General features: G+C 46.6%; 1 protein-coding gene across 1 annotated transcript; it reads right to left on the reverse strand.

Annotated features, from left to right (window-relative positions):
• LOC306735735 (cysteine-rich motor neuron 1 protein) lies at positions 1 to 27,974 on the reverse strand (the record flags this gene model as incomplete). Its single annotated transcript, XM_079217273.1, has 15 exons — positions 1 to 195; positions 561 to 739; positions 1,067 to 1,189; positions 1,914 to 2,135; positions 3,240 to 3,455; positions 4,768 to 4,986; positions 6,148 to 6,269; positions 8,458 to 8,611; positions 8,968 to 9,096; positions 9,905 to 10,108; positions 12,253 to 12,432; positions 15,685 to 15,927; positions 23,499 to 23,672; positions 23,968 to 24,129; positions 27,677 to 27,974. The coding sequence occupies 15 exons, from the start codon at positions 27,972 to 27,974 to the stop codon at positions 1 to 3; spliced, it is 2,820 nt and encodes a 939-aa protein (XP_079073399.1).
• Between the last annotated feature and the right edge of the window lie 26 nt (positions 27,975 to 28,000).

Below are 28,000 nucleotides of genomic sequence, written 5' to 3' on the forward strand. Positions count from 1 at the left end.
TTAGCGCGGCGTCCAGTTGTTGCCCATGCTCAGCTTGGCCCTGGGGATGGTCATCCTGTCCGCACACGTGGAGCTCATTTCTGGAGAGAAATGGATAATGCCGCAGTCGTTCTTCACATTCTGAAATTTGTTCTCCTTGGAGGGCTCCATGTAGACCACCGAGTTCGTGTTGACGTGCTTCTTTAGGATCACCGTCTGTGCAGGGAAAGGAGAACGAGCACAACACCTTGTTGTTAGACTGACGCCATAATTCAAGTCGCCGTGGCCGATTGATGATGAAAGCTTAATAATGTCTGTCAGCTCGCACGAGACGGCACGACAACCTCATTACATGGTCGAGTTGTAGACTTAATGATGGACATGACCTTGTTCCAGTTGAAAGTGCAGCCTAATGTCATGACAATGTTATCACTGGTATCAGAAGATGGAAAACTCCCTGTGGTCCATCCTCAGATTAACACTGTCCACGATATTTATGAGGGAGTCTGTCTAATTTATCATCATTTCAAGCTTTCAAAAACAACAAACTGATTTATATCATGTGTAGATTAACTCCTCACCTTCTTTGGTGCACTGTAGCAGGACATCTGCACCCACTTCTTTTTCTTATTGACGAGTAACGCCACGGCGAGAAAGATGATGATGGCCAAGAGGAGACCTGCCAGGATCCAGGCAGCTGATTGGTAGATGACGGCCATCTCTGTTTGGCTGGGGTAATTCTCCCGCCAACCTGGCTCATCTGTGGGACACAGGACAACTCTGACATCAGATATCTGTCCCACATAAGGCTTTTTCATGATGTAAATGACCTACATTGATAACAGCTTATTCTTTGTGGGTGTCTCAAGAGAAACAGCGTCCATTAACCTCTGTTTTAATTCAGCATGAGTTAGGTTAACTTTCACTCATTTAACAAGGTATCCCAAACACTCTTTAAAAGGATAAACATGTGCAGGGAGAGTTGCCACAATGATGCCAATGACTAGGATGGGGTTACTACTTCAGTGTATTGAAGGTGAACAGGGAGAGGTGTGTGTGTGTGTGGAGGGATTCAATGAGCTGGTACCTGTATCAGTAATGATGGGCGGTACAGTGACAGTGGTGATCCACACCGCGCTCTCCACTGTCATACTGGCTGTTGTCTTGGGGGCTTTGGTAGACACCATCACCGGCACTGACGTCGTAATTTCTGTTCAAACGGGGGGTAAGATCTGTTACAAAAACCATCATCATTTCCATCTGTGAGTTGGTGTACCTGGCGTCTCTGTTCATAAGCTGCGTTTACGGGCGCCGTCCCCCTTAACCTCCACTGTACAGCTTTGTAAAGGCATTACGTCACTAGCTCTGTTGTCCACAGGGCGAATAACAAAAACAAAAGGCCAAAAAAACGGCAACATATCAGGGTGAACAATGGGAGCCTATGCTGAGGTTTTCCTCTATAGGAAAAGCTGACATGGAGCTTTGCCTTCCTGTGCCGCCACAGAGAGAGTGTTGCGGGCCGATTCAGCCGGGGACAGGAAACACGTGTGAATGTGCGGATGCTCGAGGAATGTTTTTGCTCCGAGTGGACCGTGTGTGTATGTCACATGGAATGTTGTTGCGAATGATGGGTGTTTGCCCGTGTAGCGCCAGAGTGGCTGCGTCTAACGAGCAAACGCATACACATTGAGTCTGGAAGCTGGCCTTCCCTCAGTCAGGCCCTCTTTTTGACACGTAGCATTATGAACTACAACTTTCCCATCAACAAGCTGTGCCTTGTTCCAGTGCGACCGCTTGTTATAAATAGGATGGCAGTTTTGTTGAGTTTATTTTGAATGAAATAAAAAAAAAAAAAAATTACTAAAAGTGGCCTCTTTGGCACAAATACTTATAAAGGCCGCTTTCTCTTTAAGGAGACGCACCTCCAGACTCACCGAGACAGTGTGGGCAGCACTGGCCCTTGCGTAAGACGGGCACCCTGCAGTTGGCAGCCGGACAGCGCTGAGAGAAACACTGAATGGTGCCGTTGTTGCAGGTGCAGCTGGTGCAGACGTTGGCCTTCCAGGAATCCCCAGACAGCAGCACGTCTCCATCGCTGGTTATGCAGTACTCCTGCTGGCTGTTGTTCACTGGCAGCAAGGGGCTCAGCGTCTCCTCTGTGGTTGCACGTACATATAAAACGGGTTAAGAAGGAAAATACACAAACGGTTCAGGTAAGACACAGGGCTGTGTGCTACGTTGTGTTCCAGCCTATTTCCTCACTTCATAGGAGTTGGCAATGTAAGGTTATAGCCTAAGTTTAGCTTGCCATTTTCAAAGAAAAAAACAGATTTTGTCTGAGTTATATATAGCTGCTTTGTCAGTGGCCTGCTTCAACATGACTCCTGCACTTATCCCAGCTGTATAACATCTCAATCCACTAAGGTTATTGGTGCTTTAGGGTTACGTTAGAGAGAAGATGCTTTACTGTATGTTGATCATGAACACAGCTCAGTCGAAGGCCTTATCGCTGCCTCTCATCAGACCCCCGCGGCTCTGAGAGCTATGGCCTTCTCACGACCAAAGACGTTAGTTAGCGTGTACACACTGCACTACCCTACTGTATACATACATCACAGGGCCTGTCAGTGAGATGTGTATTATCCTCCACATTCCTGGTGACCATGCCCATACACATATCAAAGGCTGGCCTCTGACAATCTGCTTTTGTGAAGGGAGATGCACGGAGATAAGGCGGGCCGGCATTCTCAAGGAGCAGCTCTCGGGCGCAGTCATGCGTTGCTGATTTGTGGGCCTCAAGCTCGGGAGTACTTTGATATGTTGATTCTAAGTGTATGAGAAGAGGCTTGAGTGTTTGGGTACAGTTGTAAATAAAATATGTGTGTGGTTTTGCGTTGGGCAAGATGTTTGTGTCAAAGTTTATTCCCATAACCGGGGGAATAGCAGAGATTCAGTGATATCCGTTACATTCTCGCCCTTCCAGCTATAGGAGAGTTTTGGACCACTGGGTGAAAGTAGTCCACGTATGCTGCTGCCTGCCTGGAGGAGCACTATGTAAACTGGTCTTGGCTGGTTTCTTTATGAGACTGTGCGCCTGACATTAAACTGCTCGACAGAATGCAACATGCAAGACCTTCCAAAACCACATGCTGATAGCACATCTAAAACAGAGTTACACGTCCCCACCCACTACCCCAACTTGTGAGGTTTTTTTTATCTGAAATTACCACTGCTTTTCCTGTTGCCATTTATTCTGTTACCTGGGCATACGTGGCAACAGGTGTCCTTGTTCCTGATGGGTGTCTGGCAGAGAGCCGGGGGACACACTTCGGTGTCGCACAGGACACGTCCCTTCCTGCAGGTGCACCGTGTGCACTCGTCCAGGTTCCAGGTTTCCCCCTCCACATAAAACTCCCCCCCAGGTGCTCTGCACACCACCATGTCCATCCCCTCTAGCTGACCGCTGCCTGACTCATCTACAGTAGAAAGAGGAGGGAGGGAAAGAAAGGAAACAGTCATGTGTGTGCCATGTCAAATTCACATTTTAGTCAACAACAATTCATTCATAACAATAGCTCTGACACGATGAAGTAAAGAGAGAGTACAAGAGAGCAAACTGAGTCATAGGCTATTAGAATAAAGATGCATGGGAAACCACTAGCCATTAAAAAGAAGCTAGAGTGGTGTCCAAGTAGATTTTTAGTTGAAAACATCTTTCTGTCCAGCAGAGTAGCAGACATCTGCAAAGAGTTAGCCTGTTGTCCCCTGACTGCAAAATTGTGTGTAGCTCCTGAAAGTTGTAGACATTCTTTCACTCCTAAATATTTGAACAGCCAACTGAGTCACTCCTCCATAAATATCATGCATGAGTCGGAGGGTTGTGGATAAAAAATAAAAAAAAAGTCTGGGTGTGGATCACTGTGCCGTCCTTTTTTAAGAGAAACAGACAGAGACTGTGTGTTAGAGAGATTAAGTAACCAGCCAGTCTAAGGCCTAAAAGCTGGCTAATGATCCAACGCTCTGTGTTGAGTGAGCTAATAGAGGACTGTATACTTTGTATTGGCAGATGTGTGATTGTGTGTGTGCGTGCAAGCCGGCATGTGTATTAATTACAACTCATTTCTAGCAAGTAATTGAGTGTCAAATTGAATTTTAAAACGAAGGGCACTCTGAGAGCGCAGACCTCCCCTAAGGACAAGTACTATCTGGCAATGTTAACGAAAGTGAAACATAATATGTGTATCCGCCCTGTGATTAAGAATCACTTCAAAATGTCTGGGTTCTTCCTTGGGAATCTGGCAATTGGGCCTGTAGTTTTTCTATAGTCATACTGACAAACAAAGAAACCAACCTAACCGAGAGCATAACCTCCTTGGCGGAGATACAAAAAAAAAAAAAGGTTAAAATATTGTATGTTGACACATGGAGCGGTGATCTTGATGTCAAGAGAAAAAAAAGCATGAGAAACAGTCAAATTGAACTTTGACACGGTAGAATGTGCTTTTTCCAAATGAAGGATGAATCAGATTGGTTAAAACCTTTGTAGTTTTGGGCATCATTTTTATTGGGGGTTTGTTTAAAGCCGTGTGACTATGTCGCCACATTCCCAGATCACGACAATTAACTTGATGACAATAATTACCTGGTTACCGACAGGGATAATGTCTCAAATTACAAAAAATAAGACTCAAGTTATAAGAACCAGAAATAGTCTTTTTAAAAAAAAAAACTGGTTGCAATTTAAAACGGGGTCTAAAATAAAGTCACATTTGAGTTGCAGAGACTTACCCTCACAGGTAGGACAACACTGGTCAGGCCTCACAACTGGATGAGAACAGCTGGGCACGGGGCAGGATATGAGCACACACATCTCCCGTCCGGAGTGGCAGTAGCAGTCACGACAGCCGTCGTGCCAGCCGTCGCCTTCCTCGTAGCGGTGCCCATTGGAGGTGAGGCAATAGCTGGGAATCGGGGCAGGGGCAGTGGTGCTTGGGACGTGGCTACTTTCTGAAGACACAAACATGAAAGGTTCAGACATTACTGGGCTGGCTGAGGACTTGTGGAACAGCTGTGCAAAACTTCAAAAGACAACATAGCCTGCTAAGGTATCCTATAACATGCCAGTTGTATTGTTTTATGTCCAATTTCATTAGAGGCTAAAGTGATGTGAATGGTTATCATTCCATACACAAGAACAAGCCTGAGTTAGGAATATGTATTTGTGTCACAATGATCCATTTTTAATCCAGCTAGAAATTAATCTTGATAATTCCCCACAATTTTTGTCAACTGACAAACAAAAACTAATATGTTGTAGCTGAGGGACACTAATGAAGGGGCCCGGCTACTGGCAACAGCATGTGTTAAACTCAGCATGGCTCTCTAAGTTAGTAGGAATCCTCCGGGATCTGGAACAAACAGTGAACTGAACGATGTTGCAGAGTCCAAGCAGATGTTTTTTGTCTATTTAAATCTTTAAAGAACACACACACACGAAAAGAAAGAAAAACATACTTCCAGAAAACGTTTCCTATCCCTGAATATTTTAACAGTCCTGAGAGAGACACTGGTACAAGAGTTTCCAAATCAGGTAAACAGCAGTTTATAGGTGTTCGTCTGTGTGGCGTCCCTCTATTTGTGGAGACGAGGTGCCAGCTGCACTGATCAACTCACCATAAGAAAACCTCAAGTATATATTTATAATACAGCTAAACTGGCAAAATAAACATCTCTTAAAATGTGGCGCAGCACAAATATGGCGCCTGCAAACTAGAGGAATGTAATTAGAGTTGCACACACAGCCTGTGGATAAAGCTAAACACCAACAAGAACCAAAACCAGCACACATGAAGATCTCCTCAGAAGAGCACCAGAAGGTCACAGGAAATCAACTTGCTAACAGAGCTCTCCTACCCCGTACAGAATATATATAGAACTCGTAAGATGTAGCTCGGATCAATTGAAAGTAGGGGTGATATATTGATATATCATATATGTATGAGGAAAAGTCTTGGCCTGAGACTGGTGACCATAGGCTGGTCAATATTTCCAAACCAGCACGGTTCATCCAAAATCGCTCAATCCATAACCAATCCCGATATCTCGTGAAACACATCAGCAATCATCCCCAAACCATTATTGCTATTGCGGTCGTATCCAGTCAGGTACCTTTACACATGCAGATGGAGCAGCCCTTCCTGTTCTGTCTGTAGCCGTCGCTGCAGTGCTTGTCACAGGTGAAGGGAGGACACTTGATACAGCGACACATCTCACAGCCGTGCTTGTTCCTCCTGTAGGGCAACACATGATGAAGCAAACACATCACGAACTACACCACTTGAAGCACATGTCAGGAAGTAAAATATATAAGACACTCCCGTCGGTGCAGCTCGAATCGTTTAAAACCGGCTTCACATTGAGGATATCTCCGAGATGAACAGAGATCTGGGGAGCAACGTGGTGTTGTGATCGAGGGAAACCCAGATGCTCAAGTCTGGTATAATCAACATCTGGACCGGATTTCCCCTCTCTATATTAGCCGCCTTTGAAGAAGGCCGAATAAAAAGGCCAACACGTGACATCCCTGTGGTTTGCACATCATACCAACCCAACGACTCTGGAAGGAGCAATCTAAAGCCAATTCAGATGCTTTCAATTCACTCTGATGCCATCCGTATTGCTCCAAGAGCCTTGGGCGGACGGAAAAAACCCAGAGGACAGAATGACCTAAACTGAGACGTCTCTCGCCCCGGCCACCTCTATGCCTTCCTGTCTCATTCAGCTTCTCTCGCCCAGCTAGCCTCCCTCCCTCGCGTCTCCCCATCGAGGTAAGTGATGATACCCATTTTATGAAGCAGTGGCCTCACTAGGACTGGGTAATGACTCTATTAATCTTAATCTGCCAGGGCAGCATAAATAAAAGAAGCCCTCGAACCCATGGACGGTGCCGTGTCCCATAAAGAGGACCGAGCATCTCAGGCTCAGCAAACAGTGGACCCTATCTATGCTGAAACAGCAGTAACCGCTATTGAAACTACATTGGGAGGGCTTGGCCAGTGCCTCACTGTACAAATACAGAGACAGAGAGTGCTTGCGACCTTAAAGCAAGGCTTTGTTTAAAGATGGTGTGTGGAATGCCAAGCAGCGCTTTGGGCTCCAGGGGGATGGAGGGGCTCGGGGAGGCTCTGGGGGCCCCGGGGCCCTGGCACTGCTGCCTCGGCACAATTTCCAGTGTGCAGCATCTGTGATGACCAGAAGAATGCCATTCATGACCCGTGAGGTTACAGTGATGATTTTTTTTATAGCTATGATGGACGGGAAAACACGACTTCAGCCGTAGAAACCGCACTGAGAATGTTCTTCACCTGGACTGCCGACACCAGAGAGCCGTGTTCAGTACGTGGTGACACACAGTTTACACTCGTCCGGTTTTGGAAGGCTTCACCTTCAGTTTTGGATATGAACATTACAGTACACCAATATAAACACAGGGATTCTTTGTGCCTTTTGTTTCTTTGTGGTGGCTGCATGCAGAGGTCCTCTGTGAGAAGACAGATTTACATTGTCAGGCTGGCAAGCTCTGAGAGGACTTCAGACTTCTGAGGCCAGACCTAAACAGCTGCTTATGAAAGATAAAGCCACGACTTCCTGCTCTTTCCCCCCCACAGGGTCCCCCTCATCCTCTCTTCCACCCTGTCCTCTAGTATCCCACACAGACATATCGGAGCCCATCTCGAGCCTTGGCTCCGCAGAGCGCGGTGGAGATGATGCGTTTTTGATCGTTGCTTTGAGACGGCATGATGATTTATGAAATGAGAGTGGTGCCTGGAGACCAAGCGTCCCAGTAGAGAGCACTTCCAGATGTTTGATCGGGTAAAATGGCATTGGGAGGAGATGAGTTGCAAGGGGCTGAGAGGCTGGTGAGGACCTCACAGTGAATATCTTACACACAAACATGCACACAGATTTAGAGACCGAGGATTTGCCACCAAGGTAGCCCCTTTGATCTTGGATACCCTGTAATAGCCTGTTCCACTTCCTTTAGACCAGGATACTGGTCACGAACAGACACTGACCGCCTCTCACGAAGGGATAAGCAGGCTACTGTTCATCTCAAGTATTGTACTTCGCTGCATTTCAAGTCTGCTAACGTGCTCGTGCGGATCTTCCAGCGGTGACTTCTGTGTTCACGGAGGAACTTTGACCTTCAGAGAGTTGTGTGAGGACTTTTTTCTGTTTGAGACTGTTGATGCCTGATGCTTTGGTGATTCTAAAAATACGTTTCAGGCATCGTTGAGTGCATAGCTCACCTTATTTATTACCTTATTATTACTCATCAGTTGTATATAGTTTAGACAGAGTGGGTCTGATGGCGTTCCACTTGTGTATACGTTTAGAAGTTGCCTTTAAACATGCTAAAAACATGGATGACAGATCGTGAGAGAAAGGACAAACCCTCAGGGTCACAGTTACACTTACACATATCCATAGGGGCAGGTCTTGGTGCAGGTCAAGGGTCGGCACTTGGGCACGGGAATGCTGCACTCACACACCTCACAGCCAAAATCATCCATCTTGTATCCCATTGGGCATTGGAGGGAACAGTATTTTTCCAGGTCAGGGCAGGAGTCATCTGAAAGAGTTGAGGGAGAGGTCATCTGACCAGGGGCACAACAATCCATCAAAGGCAAAGACATAAGTGTCGATGGGGCTTCTCATGGGAACATTCTTGTGACAGAGAACCATAGAAGAAGACTGTAGCCATGTGTGCAAATAAACTGTCACAATATGAACATGTCTTTGTTGCTGTGGTTGGTAAATTGTGTTGAAATCAGCATGAGCAAATGGTTAACTACAGCGCTGTATGTCCACCATTATAATACAAGAAGCAGCATGTCAGAAGAGATGTATGATGTTCATGCTTTTGCGAGTCAGTGCCTGAAACTTTAACCCCTTATGTTCAACGTAAAGCCAGGAGAGTGAACTTACTGTTGAGGCACTGGCAGAGCAGACATCCATTTGTGTCTTGTTGGAAGCCGTAGGGGCAGTCCTTCCCTGACAAGGAGCAGTTTTCCAGGGGAGGGCATAGCAGGGGGCTAACTGTTTCGTAAGAAGGCTCTAGGGAACAAAAGAGACGATGGAGGGTAAGAACTTTGCATGAGAGCAACATTATACAAAGAACAAGCTGGGATTTCTGTTATGACTTTCTCTCTGTTTTTTTTAAAAATATATTTGTGTGCTCGGATCCCTTCAGGTGTTCTTCCTCATCGATGCTTTTTGTGCCAACTGTAATAGCTACGTATTTACACTGCTCTTATTTTGGACTAAACAGTGATTACAGATAAATGTAGAGCAATTACACCTGGGTGGGTCGCGCTGTAGGGGGGGTTCTACCTCTCCGTCTCCCATTAATAAGTTGATTGTGTCTAAAAAGCATGCTTGAGCTCGAGGAAGGGCTATGAAGTGAGACATCCCAGTGCTCTTGAATCAGGGCCAGCTTTATTGTGACTAAGTGAGGACAGTTTGGAACGCACAGACGTTGCACCATAGCTATTCCCGTCAAAAGTCTGTTGCCACGTTCAGTGGGAGGACCAGCAGCCCAACGAGCTGTAACTAATTACGCTCACAAAAAAAAAAGATCCACTTCAATTATGCAGCCTACTGCGTTAAAAGCACAGGCTCACACACACAGGTGGGTCTCATTTTGGCGGGCAAGGGTAATAAAGGAACACAAAGAACCCTGCAGCTTGAAGAATGCTCCGTGGCCTCCTCTTTAATGAGCCCATGCCGACACGGCCTCTGTAGCGAAGCTGCGGGGCCACAGGAGCCTCCGACATGTGGTATGTGGGCTAACGTGTACCTCATTGCTATGAGCTGCACATTAAATATGATTAATATAAAAAAAGGTCAGCACAACTCTCTCTACCTTCACAGAAGGGACAGCACTCTCCGGGGATCTTGACGGGGTATTGACAGCTCTGCTTGCAGGCCATGGCCGTGCAGTGTGGTTCTCCATCCACACACTGGCAGAAGGTGCAGTCGTCCTCTTTCCACTGCTCCTCGTGGGCCCGCAGCTTGTTATTCACCCAGCAACTGGCCTTTGTGCTGTCCATCGACAGTAACTCCACATCTGAGAGGACAGAAAGACACGTTGTGGGTAGGGATAGGCAATATATTGATATTGTGAAATGAGAATGGATATCGTCTTAGATTTTGGATATCTTAAAGTGTTGTCTTTTCCTGGTTTAGAAGGCCGCGTTACAGTAAAGTGATGTGATTTTCTGAACTCACCAGAATGTTCTAGCTGTTCTGTCATCTGTCAACGTTTAGTAAAAGCACCAATGGTCAACCCTTCAGTATCGTCATTGAGGTCTTTGGTCTAAAATATTGTGCTACTTCATTTTCTCCATATCGCTCAACCCTAATTGTTGGTTCAGGTTGAAAAATAGGAGGAGAGTCTTTGATCTGATTTTCAGCAAAATCACATGTATAGTTTTCTTTGGCTATGAATTGTATTTAAACCCAAGCTACAGTCCAATGTACCGTATACTACATCCTCTACTGTAATTGAATTAACAGGAGACAGAGTGAGAGCAGAGCTGAAGGGAGCAGGATACTCCATGAGGGAGCTAGCGAGATATGGAAACTGGCTTCTCACCAAGAGCTGTTGAATTTAGACGTTTAATCTACATTTACAAGTGGGGAGAGGCCCCTGGCTTTGCGACAACATACATAGGGATTCAAGTTGAAATGAGACATGTTTAAGGGTATTGCCGCGACGTCCTGAGAGAGATTTGATCATTGTGAAAACAGAAAGGGTGATGACATTTAGAATGGTCCCCACCGTGTCCGCTCACCTTTTGACTGAAAGCTTGAACTCATCCATGTGAGTTTCAGACGTGACCCTTGAGGTTGAAGGCGTTTGATAGTTTTTGGTCCGGAGCAAAAGAAAGCACTTTGTATTGAGAGCTGAATTAGTTTGGCAGAGTTTCAAAGCCAATCTGTGAGGCCATTGTGCTCAGCTGGAGGTGGTGTTTAATGCCTGAGGCCGACTGTGGAAGCCTTTTTTTCCATTTACTATAAACAGTTTTAATTGTTTTTGTTGCACTGTTTATTTTTAACGGAGGCAGGTTAGAAGTAGGTTTCAGCATTTTTTTTCTGTGCTTCAGTGTGAAACTAAAGCGTGTTCATATTTCTGTGTGTTTATGAGTTTGGTGCGGCTTATTGAATGCGTGTCAGAGGGAGAAAGTGTGCTGTGTCTTGTGCACAGGGGGTCCTATATGCCCTATCTGATCCCAGCTGAGTTTTGGCTGCTGAAGTTCCTTCCATCTGGCAGTGATTAACCTGGTTAGGATCCATTTTTCTTTATCGCCGCTGCACTATGAGCCTTATTTTGAAACTTTAAAAGGGTTGCTTCAGGATTTTAGCATTTCACTTCCATGAAGCTGAGGGGATTCATGAGGAAAAATGTTAGTGTCCAGTGATGATTCGCTATGGGTTTATCATTAATAGGTATTTCAAATAGTCATTTTAACTCCTGTAAGAAATATTGATTAGAACCATGCAGTAAGTAAGAAAAGCTTTCCATGAGTAGAAGATGAAAGCATTCAATACCGATCTACATGCATGTACATATTCCAGGTGTAACTCTAACACTGCCTGAACATAATCTCCTCTGCCGTCCTGCTCTTTGTCTTCTCGCTCTCATGCGCCCAATCAACTGTAGCCAAGCGGCCAGAGGCTAAAACCGGCTACCGTCTCCATCCACTGGCTTCTGGCAGACTGTAATGTGGTCGCCATGTGCGCTGCAAGCCCGTTTTTAACAAGTGCGCATATCAGAGCTCCCTACCTGGCTCCCCACATGTGTTTTGCCATTGGATTCCCCCCATTAAGCCAGAACCAGATATTACAAAGCAAAGCCGTACACTCTGAAAGAGAGTTTTTTATGTTCTTTAGTCTCCCCAGTGGAAATGAATCCCTGGTTGGCTCTTTAGTGTGCGTCTTGTTTGCCAGATATGTTAACAACTGTGGAAACTGGTTATATGAGGAAGCCATTAAAGTAGGGTCACTGGATGTAGGTGTTGGGCATGTTGAATTTTGATACCCCCTCTACCTGCACCAACTTCCCACTGCCAGCTGGCCACACAGGCCTCCTCGTCTATTCCACATCATCCGTAGCTTAAACCTCGAAAGCTTCAATCTGAATATCCCAATTTCAAAGTGAAGAAAAAAGTTGCCACGTCTAAACAAAATCAAAAAGGTTCACGTGTATACCTATGCAGACAGGGCAGCACTCGCCCTCAGGAATGTAGAAGTTTTCACAGTCCAGCTCAGCGCACTCGGCCTTGGAGCAGAAGGAGATTCCTCCCCGGCACTGACACAGCCAGCAGGGGTCCATGCGATACACCTGTCCCTCAGAAAACTCCTTCCCATTGTGGACGCACTTTGGAGAGACTGAGGAGAAGAACAAGGACAAGAGGAATCAGACAGCTGCTGCAGCAACCTTTAACTGAGATGGAAGCATGCGGGTGTGGTAATGTATAACACGCTGCAGTTGAAGCATAGGCATTGTACCCTGTCACATGTCCACTGGTGCATTTGTACACTTGGAAAGATTAACTCAAGGATTTTCTTCTCATGACTATACATCAGAAAAATGCTGTTTTTAATCACAAATGTCAAGCTTGATCAGTGAGAGACTATCAGGACTGTATACAACCAATTAAAAATGCATAAACACATCCATTCCTTTTCTGCTTTTGATGGAAGTGTTTATCTGAACTAAATGTTGCTGAGGCAGACACTGATGGCTTAAGCCTGTGGGGTGGAATGGCATTTATCAGACAATGAAGCAAGCCAAGTCCATGAGGAGGAATTTCACAGGGATCTATCGAGTCTTGAAAAGGCGTCGAACTCTTGCAGTGACGAGTAAAATAAAACAGTAGTGGGTCTGAGGCTTTGGCAGAATCTGGGCTCAGTGTGGTGGTGGAGGGAATCAATGCATCCACGCACTTAGAACCGCTTTCCACTGTGTTCCCTCTACTATAACATAAAATGATCTTAGTTACAGCACTGTTGGAAAACCAAGGTCTGGTCTTGTGTACAAACAAGCCCAGTAAAGACCAGAATGCGTACAGGAAAACTAGTTCATTTCACACTTGGCCTTTAAAGGCTGAATCTGTACAGAGATATCTACGATAACATCAAGTTGCAATTTCCACGAAATGTTAATGGCATGGTTGATTATTCAAAACAAATGGTGGTAGTATTGAAACCAAAAGTAGCAGGAGGATTACACCATCTCAACGGCAATACTAGATTACACAGTCGAATGAGCCGCCGTGGTTTAGGTGACTCTACATTCTACGATCTTGACAAACCACGCAGCAACTTTTCATCAAATCCACTCCAACATTAGGGGAGTGAAGCAATGTGATTATGTAAGAAAGTCTCCAGGCTCAGAGGAGTAGCTACACTAGTTAGGCGAGTAAATGCATTGCACAGATGCAGGCAGATGTGGGGCCAGCAGTTTTTATTAATGAGAGGCGGAGGTTACGACGGCATCTGTACTCCATACCTTTGAGCGCAGACAACTCCCGACAACCAGCACTGCACTTTGATTCAAAGCAGGTGGGCCAACTAAGTTTAAAGTAGAGCTGAGACAATTTGTTGATCATTTATTCTCTTTCTTTCTGTTCCATTCTTTCTGCCCTTTCCTCTTTCTCTCTCGGCATCCCTGCAGTCCTGCTTTGCGTGCAGCAAAACCAAGCAGAGAAAATTCAATAAGCACTTCAGCTGCCTGAAATCAAAAGGCACGGCAACGGTTTTTAACGCTCACAGAAGCAAGAGGAAGTCACATGAGGGGATGCTCACATGTGATTTCCGCAGTGTTTGTTAATGGTAATCCCTAAAACAACTTGCGGCAGAGTCTAAATTCCAGTCATGCTTTGTGATGCTCGGTCTTCTCTAAATTGAGGTGAGGATTTGATATGGAGATAAATTGGCCCTAAAACATTGACCCTAAGCTTGTCTAAATCATTCATAACTGAGTATCATACAGGCGCTTCTCGAGGGTTTACAGCCGATTGAAGCCAATCCACAGTGAGAAACATAACTTTTCCCAGAGAAAAATAATTATGGAATTTATTCAAATCAATTGTTTGTTGATACTTTTGACCAGCTATGAATATCCAATGTAGAAATACAAGTTTAGCTTATTTCACAACAACCAATCATCAATGCCGGTTGTTGCGTGTTCAGAACAACCTCAAGCTGAGCCCCCTGAGAACCTTAGCATGGTGATCTCAGCCTTATTGCTCAACACCAGCGTAAATCTCAAAAGAGCATGTGCAGTCCTGAACCTACTCTCCGTCCAGGGATTACTACAGGGGACATGTGCAGAATATTTGCCAGCTAAGTGTTGATAAACAGCAGGCAACGGCTAAACAGAACCCAACAGGATCATCTGTAACATCAGATGACGTCAGGTCAGGACGCTGCTGCCAGGTTTGGTCTGTCACTCAGATACAGCCAACAGTGGAAAGAGTCTATCGTCGGCCAAGTGGGCAATGGAAACAAGTTAATCAGTCCATGCCTGAGCGGATGGACCATGGGTGTCGAGTTAAAGGGCGTTCCAGTAGAGGATACGTACGGTATTTGGAAGCAACTCACTCTTAATATGCATAAGATACAGTATTCTTAGCCAGTGCTTTGGGGGGGGGCAATGCAGGACTGGGGTGATGACTCGGAGGCCCAGTTTGTATCCTTGGCCATGTCCCGGTCTGTGGAGCTTTCTGACACGTCGCGCAGTCATGCAGGCCTAACGGATGGTAGGCGCAGCACAAAAGGCATCAAGCCCCAGGCCCAAAGAGCAGCAGACACTTGTTATCAAAACACTGATCCCATGGCCCCCACGGCTGCCATTCAGCCCCCGCTGGCCTGCCGGACTCGATTACCCTCCCCACTGGCAGACTGGAGCACATAAAAAGCATTCCCATCAATGAACTGTTGAACCTTTTCCCTTTGGACGTGTGACCAGACAGCAACCCTTTGACACTGCACTTCTGTTGAGCAAATTCGTAGCCTAAGCACTTTTCTGGTCACTGGGCTCGTTAAGTCCATTAATTCCGGGACACGGCACTCATTTATGCATGTGGAGGGGCCAGAATGGGAATTTGTTCTGTTGGTAAAACAGCGAATATTAGTTGGGAGCGCAGAGTAAACAGACCAATACCACAGGTCCCCTCCCTGCTTTCCTGACTCCTCTGGCTGCCTCTGGGCCACGTCAGAGAGCGCTGAGCTCTCTCTATTTGTGCTCCACATCGCCTCTCTCTCTCTCTCTCTCTCGGCCCGTCTCTTTCTCACCAGGTGAGAAAATGGTACAAGAGTGTACTTCAGACCAGCAGTTTGCTTTGAAAGACCCATTATATTTAATATCCCTTCAGGCAATAGAAATATTGTGGATACACCCCTTAAAAAAATGTCTTTGAACCATGGTCTTAACTGATAAACAACCCAACAGTAATTATCCAATCAGCAACTTTCCTTTTCATCTGTGGACGTTAGGTCAGCAGGGAGGAAAGCCTTACTCTGAGGAAAATAATTGCTTCCTCAAAAGCGATGAATCTCACACCGACTGTGCCATTGCTACCCCCAGTGGGAGGCCAATCAGAGCAGCTCGTGTAGTGTGAAGTTCAGCGCAATCACCTTTCTGGCACTCGAAGACATCACAGCAGTCTCCTGGCTGACCGCTGGCCTGGCTGAGTGGTACGGCGCGCTGTCCGCTCGGGCACTGTGGCTTGTGGCAGGCACGGAGGTCGCAAGTGCACTGGGGCAGTATGGAGGGGCAGCAACCAGCAGGGGGCGTGTAACTCTTGGTCAGGACTGAACCCTTGGGGCAGGAGGGCACTGGCAGAGCAGGACACATCACCCCGGCACACCTCAGCTCCGCTGAAACACACAGTAATGGATGCTCGTTCACATTAGGATACAGGTGGTATGTTGCATGCGGTGCAGTAAAAGGGACATGGCTTTTACATCTTTTTAATAGTTCGTCGTCCTTTGTAAGACAACACCTTCAACTGCTGTAGGCTCTGACAGTCCCCACACTGTTCTCCAAGAGGAGGGAGTGTTTTTCTGTGCTTGCACATGTGTGTGTGTGTGTGTGAGGCTTCTTGTAGTGTCAGTTGAGTCACTTTAGAACAGCGCTACTCGTGTTACGGTTTAAAGGCTGAGTTCACACAGTCACCCAACACAAACTGTGCGCAGTCATCAGATCCCTACTTCAGCCCGTGGCAGCCTCACAGCATCCTGTCAGAGAAGTGAGAGCGGAGCTCTAGACACGACAAGGCTCTGTGCATATCCTGTCTACGGGCCTCTGATCCCACCCAGCCAGGCTCACAATCCAAACAGCCTCTCACGCTCTAAAACCAGTCATTAATACCAGCCAACCTTCAGCGGAGCTTTTCTTCTTGCCAGTTTCGAATCTCCCCTTCACTTAGCATACCAGGATGTGTTTGTCTTTTCATTTGCCAGAGCCAACATAATGGCTCTGATACCCCTTGTTAACGGGGAAAGAGGTGCAGGGGTACTGGAAATCTGGGCAAGGGGCTCAGGGGTGTATTTTGGAGCCTGTTCAGGAAAAGAAAAGTGGAGCGCCCCTCTGTACAGCCATTGTATGAGAACAGTAGCTACCTTACAAAGATTGGATTACCCAAACCAAAGGGATGTGTTTATTTTGGTTCTCAGTGTCACTGTAATGTATACAGTGCAGGCAGAAGAGAAGGACTGGGGAGAGCAGATGCATGTCCTGTCCTATAATTGTCAATCAATGAGCAATTTCTCAGATCTCTTGCTAAAATTACAGTAAATACACACTTTGTCGCACGTTGACAGCTGAGAGTGAGACTGAAATTATGGATGAGAAAAAGGAAAATCTGGTTATCTAGTTTAAATCAAGAAGAGTTTTAGAAGAGAAAGACTGATACAGGCCAAGGTTGCATAACAAGCAGCGCTAGGGGTTTTGGTAGTATTTCCCCCTGAAGCAGAGTTTTCTTGATGGTCTTCCCAGACTGGCCCTGGCTCCGCAGTGCAACACGAGTCTCTCAGAGGATGTGCCTCATCCCTGACATTTGAAGACCTGTAAATGGATCCCTCTGGATTTTGCCACAAGATGTGGGAAACTGAACCGGTGAGCAGTTCAGGGTTCAGACTATCCCCTGATAATGATTCTGCTCTGCCAGTCCTCAACTCCAGAGCCAGACCTCTAATTCATACTGTATATTATCAACCCCTCCAGCTCTTAAGACCTGATGCTCTGCCGACTTTTCGGTCAAGTACCCGTTTGATGCCTACCTGACCTAGAATAAACATGCAGGAGAGGGTCTTATGACTGTGACTGCTGTATTTGGGTGTGTGGGGGTAACATTTCTGACAGATGAAATTGAGGATAGGGGAAACGTTGAATTTTTCTGGCTCCAGATAAATAGAGCAGGAGTGTGAGGTATCTGTACTGTACTGTTTACTCAAGCAACCTGGGAACAGTGAGGACCGCCACAAAGCGCTCATTGATAAACTTTGTAGCTGAATAGTCTCATAGAAAATGAAGGGAAAACCCCTGAATTAAGGGAGGCTACAACCCTTTTAACGGGTTTTGGCTTAATTCCTAAGCAGGAGTTAAATAAACTTCAGTTGGAAGCGCTGATTGGTGAACGTTTTACTTCCAATAAAGTCGAACGAAATCTGCTGCTGCTCAGTTGAAGACTGGTTTTGCATATGAAAACCTCACACTGCTTGAAGCCAAGGAGAATGCCCTGGGACGATCTTCCACAACGTTCTGCTCTGACAAACACTTTCTATGTATTGTATGTGTCCTGGAGAAGGCTGATTACGCCTTCAGTTGTGATAATGACTGGGGTTAGAGTGTGCTGGGAAAAGCAGCTGGCAGACATACCATTGTCATTCAAATGAATAGACTTGTATCCCTCCGTGGAAATGGTCCAGCCCTTGAAGGTCCAATTAATATAATTTTCTAGCTGGCACATTCATAAGCACAATAGGCAGACAGGGAGAATGGGAAAAGTCAGCAGCAAATGGATTTTACCCTGTGCTGTTTGTGTTCTATCCCTGAGCATAAATGGTTGTAATTAGAGAGTCAGCCACCACAGAACCAATCTTCGTATCACAATGGTGGCCATACTCCAGCTTGCACAAGCACAAAAGGCCTGATTTGGTATGCTTGAGAAATTCTCTTTGCAGATTAGGCAATATGCTCATCAACAACTGTAGTATAGCAAAGAATGGAAAAAACTTTGACCTCAATGCACAACCTGCACCAAACACACACACACACACACACACACACACACACACACACACACACACACACACACACACACACACACACCCCTGACGCTGGTCTGCAAGAGGTGGGATACGGAAATTGCTTAATTACCGCAGAATGGTCTCTTTTGTTAACAATGGATATTTCTGGCATCTCAGCAGCTCTTTGAATAAAGAAAAACACCTCCTATCTAAATGGGTTTTTCTTCTCTTCAAGCCCGGGTACAAGGAGCGCAGTCTTTCCTTAAACCAGAGCGGCTCGGCCATGCAGAGGAGGCTGTGTTGACAGCCTGAGTTTACTCATGGAAAATGCGCACAATGTGAGTTCTGTTCACTGACTGACTTTGGAAGCAAGTCAGCGGAGAACAAAGCTGTCTCAGTCCAGCTGCCCTCCGTGGGTTTCTGGTCTGTCCTCAGGTTTTATAAAGTTGCTCCGCAAAAGGGACACATCAGGGCCGTCCCTCACGTAAAGCTGTGGCCCAGTGCCCTCAGCAGTTAAAGCTGAGAAAGTCAGCATTGTTCCCAGTGGTTATCAGCGTGTGTGAGTACGTGTGTGAGGACCGCAGGAGCAGGTCTGGGAGGGGGGGGGGGGTCCAGGCCAAAAGGCACCGGCGGGGTCACCAGGCCGAAACACTTTGTAGGAACTTCACACCGTGGTCAGAATCTTGAGGTAGACGGGCGAAGGCACGCAGCAGCCGGCAGCCCTGCATCTGCTGTCCGCTCGCCTTGCTCTCTCGCTCTTTGGCTAAATATTTGCAGATGAAAATCGTGATCTCAGTGTCCTGCGTAACACCGCTGGCAGCTGTGAAAGAGCATGTTTGGGTGAGGTAATGAGTATGTCCACATGTAGGTGCACATTTGCACATGGATACTTCATGTGTTTGTGTGTGTGTGCACAGCAAGTGTACATTCCATTGAAACACACCCTTTCCTTGCCGTCAGATGGCCAATAAGATTAGGCCGATGGCCGAGACCGCGAGGGACTTCAATCTTACTGAAGGGCCAGTGCTCAACACGAGGCTTGGTTAATCGTTACACCAGGCACAAAATGCTTCTACTCTGCTCCGGGTTACTGAACATAAAGCACTGGGCACCGCGTTTCCCATTAATTACTTAGACTGTGGCGGCCCGCCATAGTCTATTTTACTCCGCCATCATTTCATAACGAACTGAAAATATTTGTACAATTCTCAACGGCTGGCTCTCTACGTGCGCATTTTCTCCACTGGCTCTTGTTTGGCATCGAAGGTGAAAGCGGATCATGACTTTGGCCGTGTCGGCTTTACAGCACCCCGTTCCAGGGGCCGTGAACTGAAAGCTCGCTGTGCCCTCTTCCTGCAGGGAAGGACAGACTGTCCTCATTGCGCAATCTGTGTGACTTCACCATTCATATTTATACTTAGAATAGTATATAATAAAATAGCCAGAAGTAAACGTTACTTCAGTAAAATAAAACCTGAACTTACATACTTCAAGTACCAAAAGTAATAGTATACTTATTATGCAATGGCCAATTTCAAATATTATATTTACAATAGGTGTATATCATCGGATTACAATTATTGATGCATTAATGTGTTCATCACTACCATAGTAGCAGTGAAGTTAAAAGTACAATATTTCCTTCTGAAATACAGTGGGATAGAGGTATAAAGTGGAACTAGTAGTTGAGTAGCTATACTCAATGTTATACTCAAGTACAGTACTTGAGGAGCCTACATGTACTTTGTTACACTCCACCACTGCTAAAACAACACAATTGTTTACAGGAGCGCAAAGTTCTTCATTAAACTAGCCTCTTAATTTTGCTCTCATAGTGCACCAGATTGATGCATTTAAGTGTAAAATGTAGGGGGAGCCTTCCCAGGACCCGTATAGAGGGTCCGAGGTCCACCCCCCCATAGTCTAACAAAATCCTGTGGGAATCACAGGGGAGACATGATTGAATAGTTGTCACATGTACTGTCACTCAAGCAACACTATAGTTAAAAACATGCACCATGTGTATAGCAGACCTGGGCTGTTGAATACATTGTGGAACAGGCAGTTGAGTTATTTCTGGATTTGGCTGTTTGGATTTGTTCCCTTTCAGGAGAAAAGAATGGCGGATGATGGATGAAAAATAACTGGGAACGAAAGGAGTTGACTTAAGCAGCAGTTAGAATGGGTCTGGGCTTTTAGGTCAAGATTTAGTGAATGGAGTGAGGGATAGGGACATGCAGGAATGGCCTGAGACGTCGTGTGTGTGTGTGTGTCTTGGCTTTTACTGCTGGTTTGGTTTCACCGCAGACCATGAGCCGTGAGCTGGTAGACAGCCACCCCAACATGCCATTAAGGGAAGTTCTTTGTCTCATTCGCCACACAGGACTTTTGTTTCCTCTTTGAGATCCCTACCCACACATATACAAATAGGCACACACTGGGAAACGAGCAGCTTGCGGGGTACAACAGGGGGCCGCGGCTTCCGCAGACGGCACACAAACACACAGCGCTGAGACGTCTCGCGCCCCTGCCAGCCGGTGGCGGCGGTCTGGCTTGTCCAGTAATAGCTGTGCCACAAAGAGGCTGCAGCCAAGCAGAACTAACAGTTCATTCACAAGGGCAGAGAGGGACAGGACGGAGGTGGCAAAGGTGGGAAGATTGGTGGGAACAAGCTCAGTTTGTGCCGTGCGATCGTAGTGGGCACCGCTTCCCCGTCTGATGAACCGCTCGTGAACTTCCACGTGTGAGGGACATAGTTTACTCTATTCTATCCACACTATCAAGCAAGCAGACAACCTGACTGCTTCTGCATTGCTTGGGTTTTCAACGGTCACTATTTCTGAGCAAATGTTAGTATTAAGCGATGCCAGTTGTATGAATCACCTAAACACTTCCAAAATGCTCGCTTTTTTCCAACAGTGAGCAACAGCAGGGGAATTCCTTTAAAATAGCACTTTGCCTTATCACAAATGAAATATGTAAACCATCCTAGAGTGTAAAATTACCGAACACCACCCTGCCAAAGACCCTGGGGCCTGTACATGAGACAAATACCTCAACAAAATGGTCGGCCTCACTTGCGATTTCCTATCTTCCTGCGTCTGCCTTCCCCCTCCCTCTCTTACACTTATCACATCCTCTTTCCCTGACATTTGGGTATTACGTCTGTTGCTTCTGATTGAATTACATCAGCGTCTTGAAGACCGGCAGAGAACAGGATCCCGCTGAAACAACACGAAGCGACGTTAGGAGATTGAACACCAACAGTGGTGGAGCAGAGAAAATGTTGAGTTTTAACAGATCACAGTGTGTCACAGGGGAGGGGTGAACTAACAAGACCACTGAGTGAGTCAGAGAGAACGTGAATGGACAAACCATTTCCATGTGTGAGCTTATTGGAGAGGAGAATCGATGTTCCGACTGATGTTGGGACACAGGGTCTGCTGTGTGTGTGTGTGTGTGTGTGTGTGTGTGTGAAGGCCGATTAGTGGAGCTTCCATGCCCTGGGAGCCGGTTTAGAGGATACATTTGCTGTCACACACTCGCAGGGCATGCTAACACTTCTTAATAACTGCTTGTGTCTCAAGACAAGGAGTGGTTCATGGACGCCGCCTCTATGGAGTCCAACAGCACTGAGTGAATAAGATCCTAACCACAGAGTCCCGGTTGGGTCGCAGAGGATACTCGTGCTGGTGACAGACGGAGGGAAAATCTCTGCCGGGAACATCTAGACAAACAAGTTAATTATCACACACAGACAGCACAAACACACACGTGATTACATATAACCACGTGTGTGCATCTGTCTACATGCACATGGATACTTGCAGACATAACAGACGCACACATCCTGGTCTCTTCCTTAATGAGGGGCCATCAGAAGGGCGGGTGTGTTGCACTGAGAACTCATAAGCTGCTGAAAAATGTTGTTTACAGTTTTCGATGGTGTGAGTTTAAACTGTCACCGTCCGCTTTGTAGATGAGGGAGTTACAAAACAGAGAGCCAGCAGTATATCTTTCACTGTAGCGCTAGACCTCAATGATTTTACGTCTAAACAATATCATGTTTGACGAGCACACTTCCTGTGGGACATACTGATCGAGAACATCCACACGGCCGTAGTGTAAATGTTGTGATATTCGCAGACTAAATAATCTCAAATATGTTACCGTGGCACGTTGCCAGACACCGTTTTGTCTATCTTAATCGCTGTTCTTGGTCTGAAATGTAAGTACATTTCAAAGAGAGTATCAAAGGGGAGCAACGTGAAGATAAAAACAGTCACAGTCACAGACTTTGGACTTAATCTGTTCGCTACTGCAGCGGGACATTTTTCTTCAGGATTCAGCTTCCTGCTTGTTCAGTGAGAAGAAGTTTACCCAACGAACTCAGGGGTGCAGTGAGTTCGCTCACTGGCAGTCCTGTCCCATTTAGACAGTGTCAGTCAGGAGACACTTTGCGCCCGTCTCTCTACCAGACACCTCACAGTCCAAATGAGGAAGCTAAACTCTGTGCCAATAACAGTTTGCACTCAGAAGTGTCAATCATGGAGGGTGCGACGCATGGAGGTAAACACCCGTTCTTATATTGTCACACATCATTCAAGAGATGCTCTCTTTTTTTTTGTGGAGCTTTTCGAGACTTGTCCCACCTTCTATCTTTCCTTCTGATTTTCTTTCCATTACATCGGTCTCTTTCTTTCCCTAAACCTCCTCCCCCGTTACTTTTCCCATGGCATCATGGGAAGTGCAGTGCTTTTATGCGATGTGCCTGTTCAGCCTTCCCGGGGGACTCGATGTAAATATTCAGGGAGATTCAGTTGTGCAATCACACACACACACACACACAGTCTTAAGCACTTCATCTTTAAAGGAACCCATTGCTTAATATGAAAGGTAACCACCTTTATAGTCACACGGTTCCCATTGGTCGCCGGCAATATGCTTCCTGTCACACATAATGGGCTGAGACAAGGAATTATACTACAAGAGAGGGGCAAAGCTGTAGCATACTTTATAGCAATGTTTATACTTAGCATAGGCTATGAACGATGAAATCCTGTTGAAAAGTAACTTCGTAGTTGCAGACACTTCAGACTCGGGTATAAATCTGCACATTTCGACACTAAATTGGTTGAAAATGAATAAATGCTGCTGTGTGGTTTGTCAGTTCTAGTTGCAGGTCATGTGAAGGTTACCTGCGGCTTCCTGGCACTGGCTGCGGTTGATGTAGGAGAAGTGGTGGTGGCAGCTCTGAGACTCACACACACAGCCCTCGGAGGTCAGGTTACACCCAGAGAACATGCAGGCCGGGTTGGATGGTCCCACATACTTCTCTCTGTGTCTTTCCCGGTGCTCGTGCCTTCGACCCTCTGAAATCCCGCCGTGGACACACACACACACACACACACCACAGTCATCAATGAGTCACAGACAATGGCACCACTCAAATCTTTGTGGGGGACCGCTACATAAAGCCTTAGCGCGTGTGTCATCACTATGATATGTAAGTAGCATTAGTCACCTTAGAGCCACATCTGTTATGGATTAGCTCTTCTCAATGGACAGTATTATTCCCTCTGACTCAGATTCTGTCCTTGTGTGTGTGTGTGTGCGCACATGCACAAGTGTTTCAACATACGTGTGTGATGGGGGAACAGGGCTCACCTGACTTGCTGGCCTTCATGCAGGTTTCCTGGTCCGGGTAGGTGAAAGAGCCCAGGCAGGAGTGACGGGCATCGCACACACACTGACCTCCGGCTCTTTCACAGCCTGTCATCAGGGGACAGCGCTCGTCCTCCAGGCCTGCCTCATGATGCTCAGGGAGCGCTGCGAGGGCGAGAACAGAGGACATTAGAGTCGGGGAAGACCATGAGCTTCTCGCTTGGACTGGGGTTTACCATTTGAACTGGGAATAAGGAAACACTGGGCAGAGTTACAGATAAAGCGTCATCGCAAGCCAAAATGTGCCAAGAACCGAGATTTGTTTCCCCAAAAGTGCGGAAGGGTTAGCCAGCTTACAGCTTCGGTTGCAACACATTGCCCTGGCACCACCATTACTGAAGTGACTAGTTTTCTGGGCTGCCACCCCTCCTCCCCCCTCCCTCCTCGTCGTGCCACACTACTTCAGCCATTGAGCCCATTTGTTTGCTTTTGTTCCACAGCATGGGGCCCTCCCAGGGTTTTCATCTCTGCTGGCCGCTGCAACGCCTCCTCTGTACCAACGCCACTTGCACAACTTATTGTTCCTTCGCCTAGCGAGATGGGACCTTGAGGCATTGCCCAACTTGGACCGAGCTTCACCATTGGAAGGAATGCACGAGAGAGTAACGTGTCTCAACGTACACATTGCCCACAGTGTTCCTTTCCCATGCATGCATGAATAAACACATATTTGCACCCCCAAATTACCCTCCTTCACAGTTGTCCGATCCCACTAAGAGTGGCAGCAGAATAAACAGGATGAGACAAACTGTAACCCTGAGTAACCCCTTGCCAGGCGTTTAGCTCCCAGGCCTCAATCAACAGTGTGGAAGCGCAAATGGAGCTTATCATAATACTCTGGCTTTCTTCTCTGCACACCGCCAACAGAGGAAACGGTCCGGTGAAAAGGTTTCACTATGGTATATTTATCGGACTACTGTGGCAATGCTACTTGAAATAAAGCCTCTTAAGGATTCAGAGAAACAATAACATGATGACTCAAAGTGACTGGAAAGAAATGGAATTCCTTGGCTTTGTAAATCATATTACCACACAAATGTTTATCCATATTTGTTTAAAATAGATGTTTCACTATGAGAATAAGTGGGACTATTTCTGTCATAAATCTTACTGTTGAAGTGAATCAAACTCTTTCCCCAAGTTGAGGTCGGTTGTGTGCAGGACTCCTTGGTGATGCCCACAGGCACTATAGTAAAGGCAACACTACCTTTAGCCAGCCTGTGTGTTAATAGTCTCCCAGACGGCCAGCGAGACTGGCAACGCACAAGCAGCCTTTTGAATAAAACCACACCAAAACTTTCCCTGTGATTTCCTTTCACCTTAAAATGATCCTCAGCTCCACATTTTTTCCATTCCGAGGCTTTCCTGTTCCTGGGAGGGTATTTTCACTTGAGGTGGTGGTGATAGGGTTGCCTGTGTGGAGTGCTAAATCTGGCATGTCGAAAATTAGGTAGAAGTCAAAACAATGAATGACAGACTGAACACTAAAGACATTGTCTCATTAACTCATTTGTTGCTTGACCCCTGTCAGCCCAGCTTGTTCTAAGCTGGTCTGCCTCAGCCCCCCTTTGGTCTGACCCTGGTCTGGTCTGACCATGCTATCTATTATCTGGCCTGGCATGACTCTAGCCAAGGTCTATGGATTCATCCCAGGGGGATTCCTCTCTCAGCAACTGAGACTGCTTGTCTTGGCATCCAGGGCCAGGATGAGACAGCTGACCTCTAGAGGCCCTCTGGCTGATAGTGAGCTAAAAAGGAAGTCTTTGAAACATTAGATAATACCAGAGGAAGGGAGAAATAGAAGGCATGCGAGTGGACATTGCGTCCATGTGAGATAGACATTCTGTTACGTGGTATGTTAAGTGCCTCTAGAGCTGCTGGAAAATTGTGTGGGAGGGCAGACAATGAGAAAACAATGAGAGCATCAAAACAAATAAGTTAGCTACAAAGACTGACCGATTTCACCTCGCTGAAGCAAATATGAGAAGGGGACAGGCCCAGATAAATGTGCCCCAGAGCAGGTGTACTCACAAGACGACTCAGCCAAATGCCCTCATGAGAATAACTGATATAAATATCACAGGTATTATTTATCGGAAGCTACAACCCTTTTCGGTCCTTATATTTCCAGGTCTGGAAAACAAATGCTGACCACAGGAGTTAAATAATAACGACAGCTATTCAAATAAGTTGTTGCAATCTTATCAACAATAACCGTTTAATAAACTAGATGATGATGCATTACCAAGGTATACTCCTCATATAATATGTCACCTGTTACAGGTTGCTGCGCCTCCACGCTAACAGATTCCAACCACCCAGAAAATCAAAACTGTGAGCAGAAAAACGGGGGATCAGAAAGCGGAAACATTTACCCCTTACTCCTGATTGCGAGTCTAATCACCTAATCACTTTAAGACCCCTGCAGCTTGAAGAGGGAAATCTGGGATCAGCCTCCAGCAGCCTGCCTACTGTGGCCCCTTAAAACACACCGGGAGGTGTTGATTTACCCCCACCGATAGACCCTCTAGGATACTGAGATTGTGTTTGTGCGTGTGTCTGATTTAGGGGTCAGCAGCGTGCTCCGAGGCCCCTGAAGCCAGAGCACCAGAAGAGGCACCACTCAATCAGAGGAGCCATTTGGTCTGCCGCTCGCTCCAAAGCTGTTAATTTGCCGAGGAGCTGTCCTCCAGGCGCCAGCCGAAGCTGTACACGAGGCCTCCTGGGAAGGGCTCGGGACCCCCGGAAGACCCTCCTGGAGCCCTGACTTGGACCACCCCACAGAGGGACGGTGAGAGGGCAGGATCAGGCCGTCCAGACATCCGCTGAGAGCTGCCTACTCTCTCCTACAGTCCCCGTCAGTCCATTTCAATCATCCAGAAACAGGCTGGACATATTGCAGGTGGAGGGGCTCGGTGGGTGGGTTGTTTGTTCCTCAGGGGAAAGCCATCGCTACTTACTGCGTTCACTGTGAGGTACTTTGACGTTCAGAAAGTTGCTCAAATTGTGCGTAAAAGGAGCACATCCACAAGTTTGGCTTGAAAGAAACAGATCCGGTAGACACTGTGGATTCCCAAGATTGCCAATGGAAATCTGATAGGAGACTTTTACAATGGTGGTGGCAATCAATACAGACAATGAAGCGGATTATTCAACAGTGTCCATTAAAAAAAAAAAAAACGCAGTCATAACTCAAACCATCATTTTTGGCTTATTTGAATTCACTGCCTATTTGTATGCATGCCTCTTTGACTAGTAAAGCAAAGAGCACAGAGCCTCCTAAAGCTGAAGTGTAACCGAGTGCCAAATCAGTGCTTCCAAACGTATTGTGATGGCTGTGAGCAGAGAGTGAATGAAGCTTTGAGGAGAAGAAAGAGCAGTTGAACATGACTCCTCTCCTGGCAGTCAAGAGCCCCTCAGACCTGGGGAGCTGCTCCAGGCAGCCAGGGACAAGGTAAACACTGACACAGTCATTGCAGTCAGGACTTAACTGACATTTGAATGGTGATGCCTTCAAGCCACTTAAAGGAAGGGGTGGTTGCCTACCACATTAATTGACACCTACAGCTCTTTTCATTGCAGTCAGCAGCACATTTAGTCTTTTAATACAACCCAAAGTTATATGATTTCATAAAAAAAGGGCACTACCCACCTTTACATACTCCAGTTTCTGGGATTTCGGCTGCTCCTGTTTTGTTAACAGAGGCGCAGGTCAGCCCCAGGGCGCAGTAGCCGAGCGCCCAGTCCTGTCCGCCGCAGGGTTCCCAGTCCAGCCGGGCACACTGGTCACAGCATCCGCAGGGATCCCTGGCCAGTGTCCGGCCACCCTCGCAGCCGTGCGGGGCTTTGACGGGACAAGTGCGGAGATTACACGGCGTGCACTCGTGAGCCGAGAGCGCACGCACCAGAAAAAGGACATTTAATAACACAACGTAGCACTTGCTGAACATGTTTAAAAAAAAAAAAAAGCCGTGTG

The sequence above is a fragment of the Taurulus bubalis genome (assembly GCF_910589615.1).
Source record: "Taurulus bubalis genome assembly, chromosome: 4".
Lineage (NCBI taxonomy): Eukaryota > Metazoa > Chordata > Actinopteri > Perciformes > Cottidae > Taurulus > Taurulus bubalis.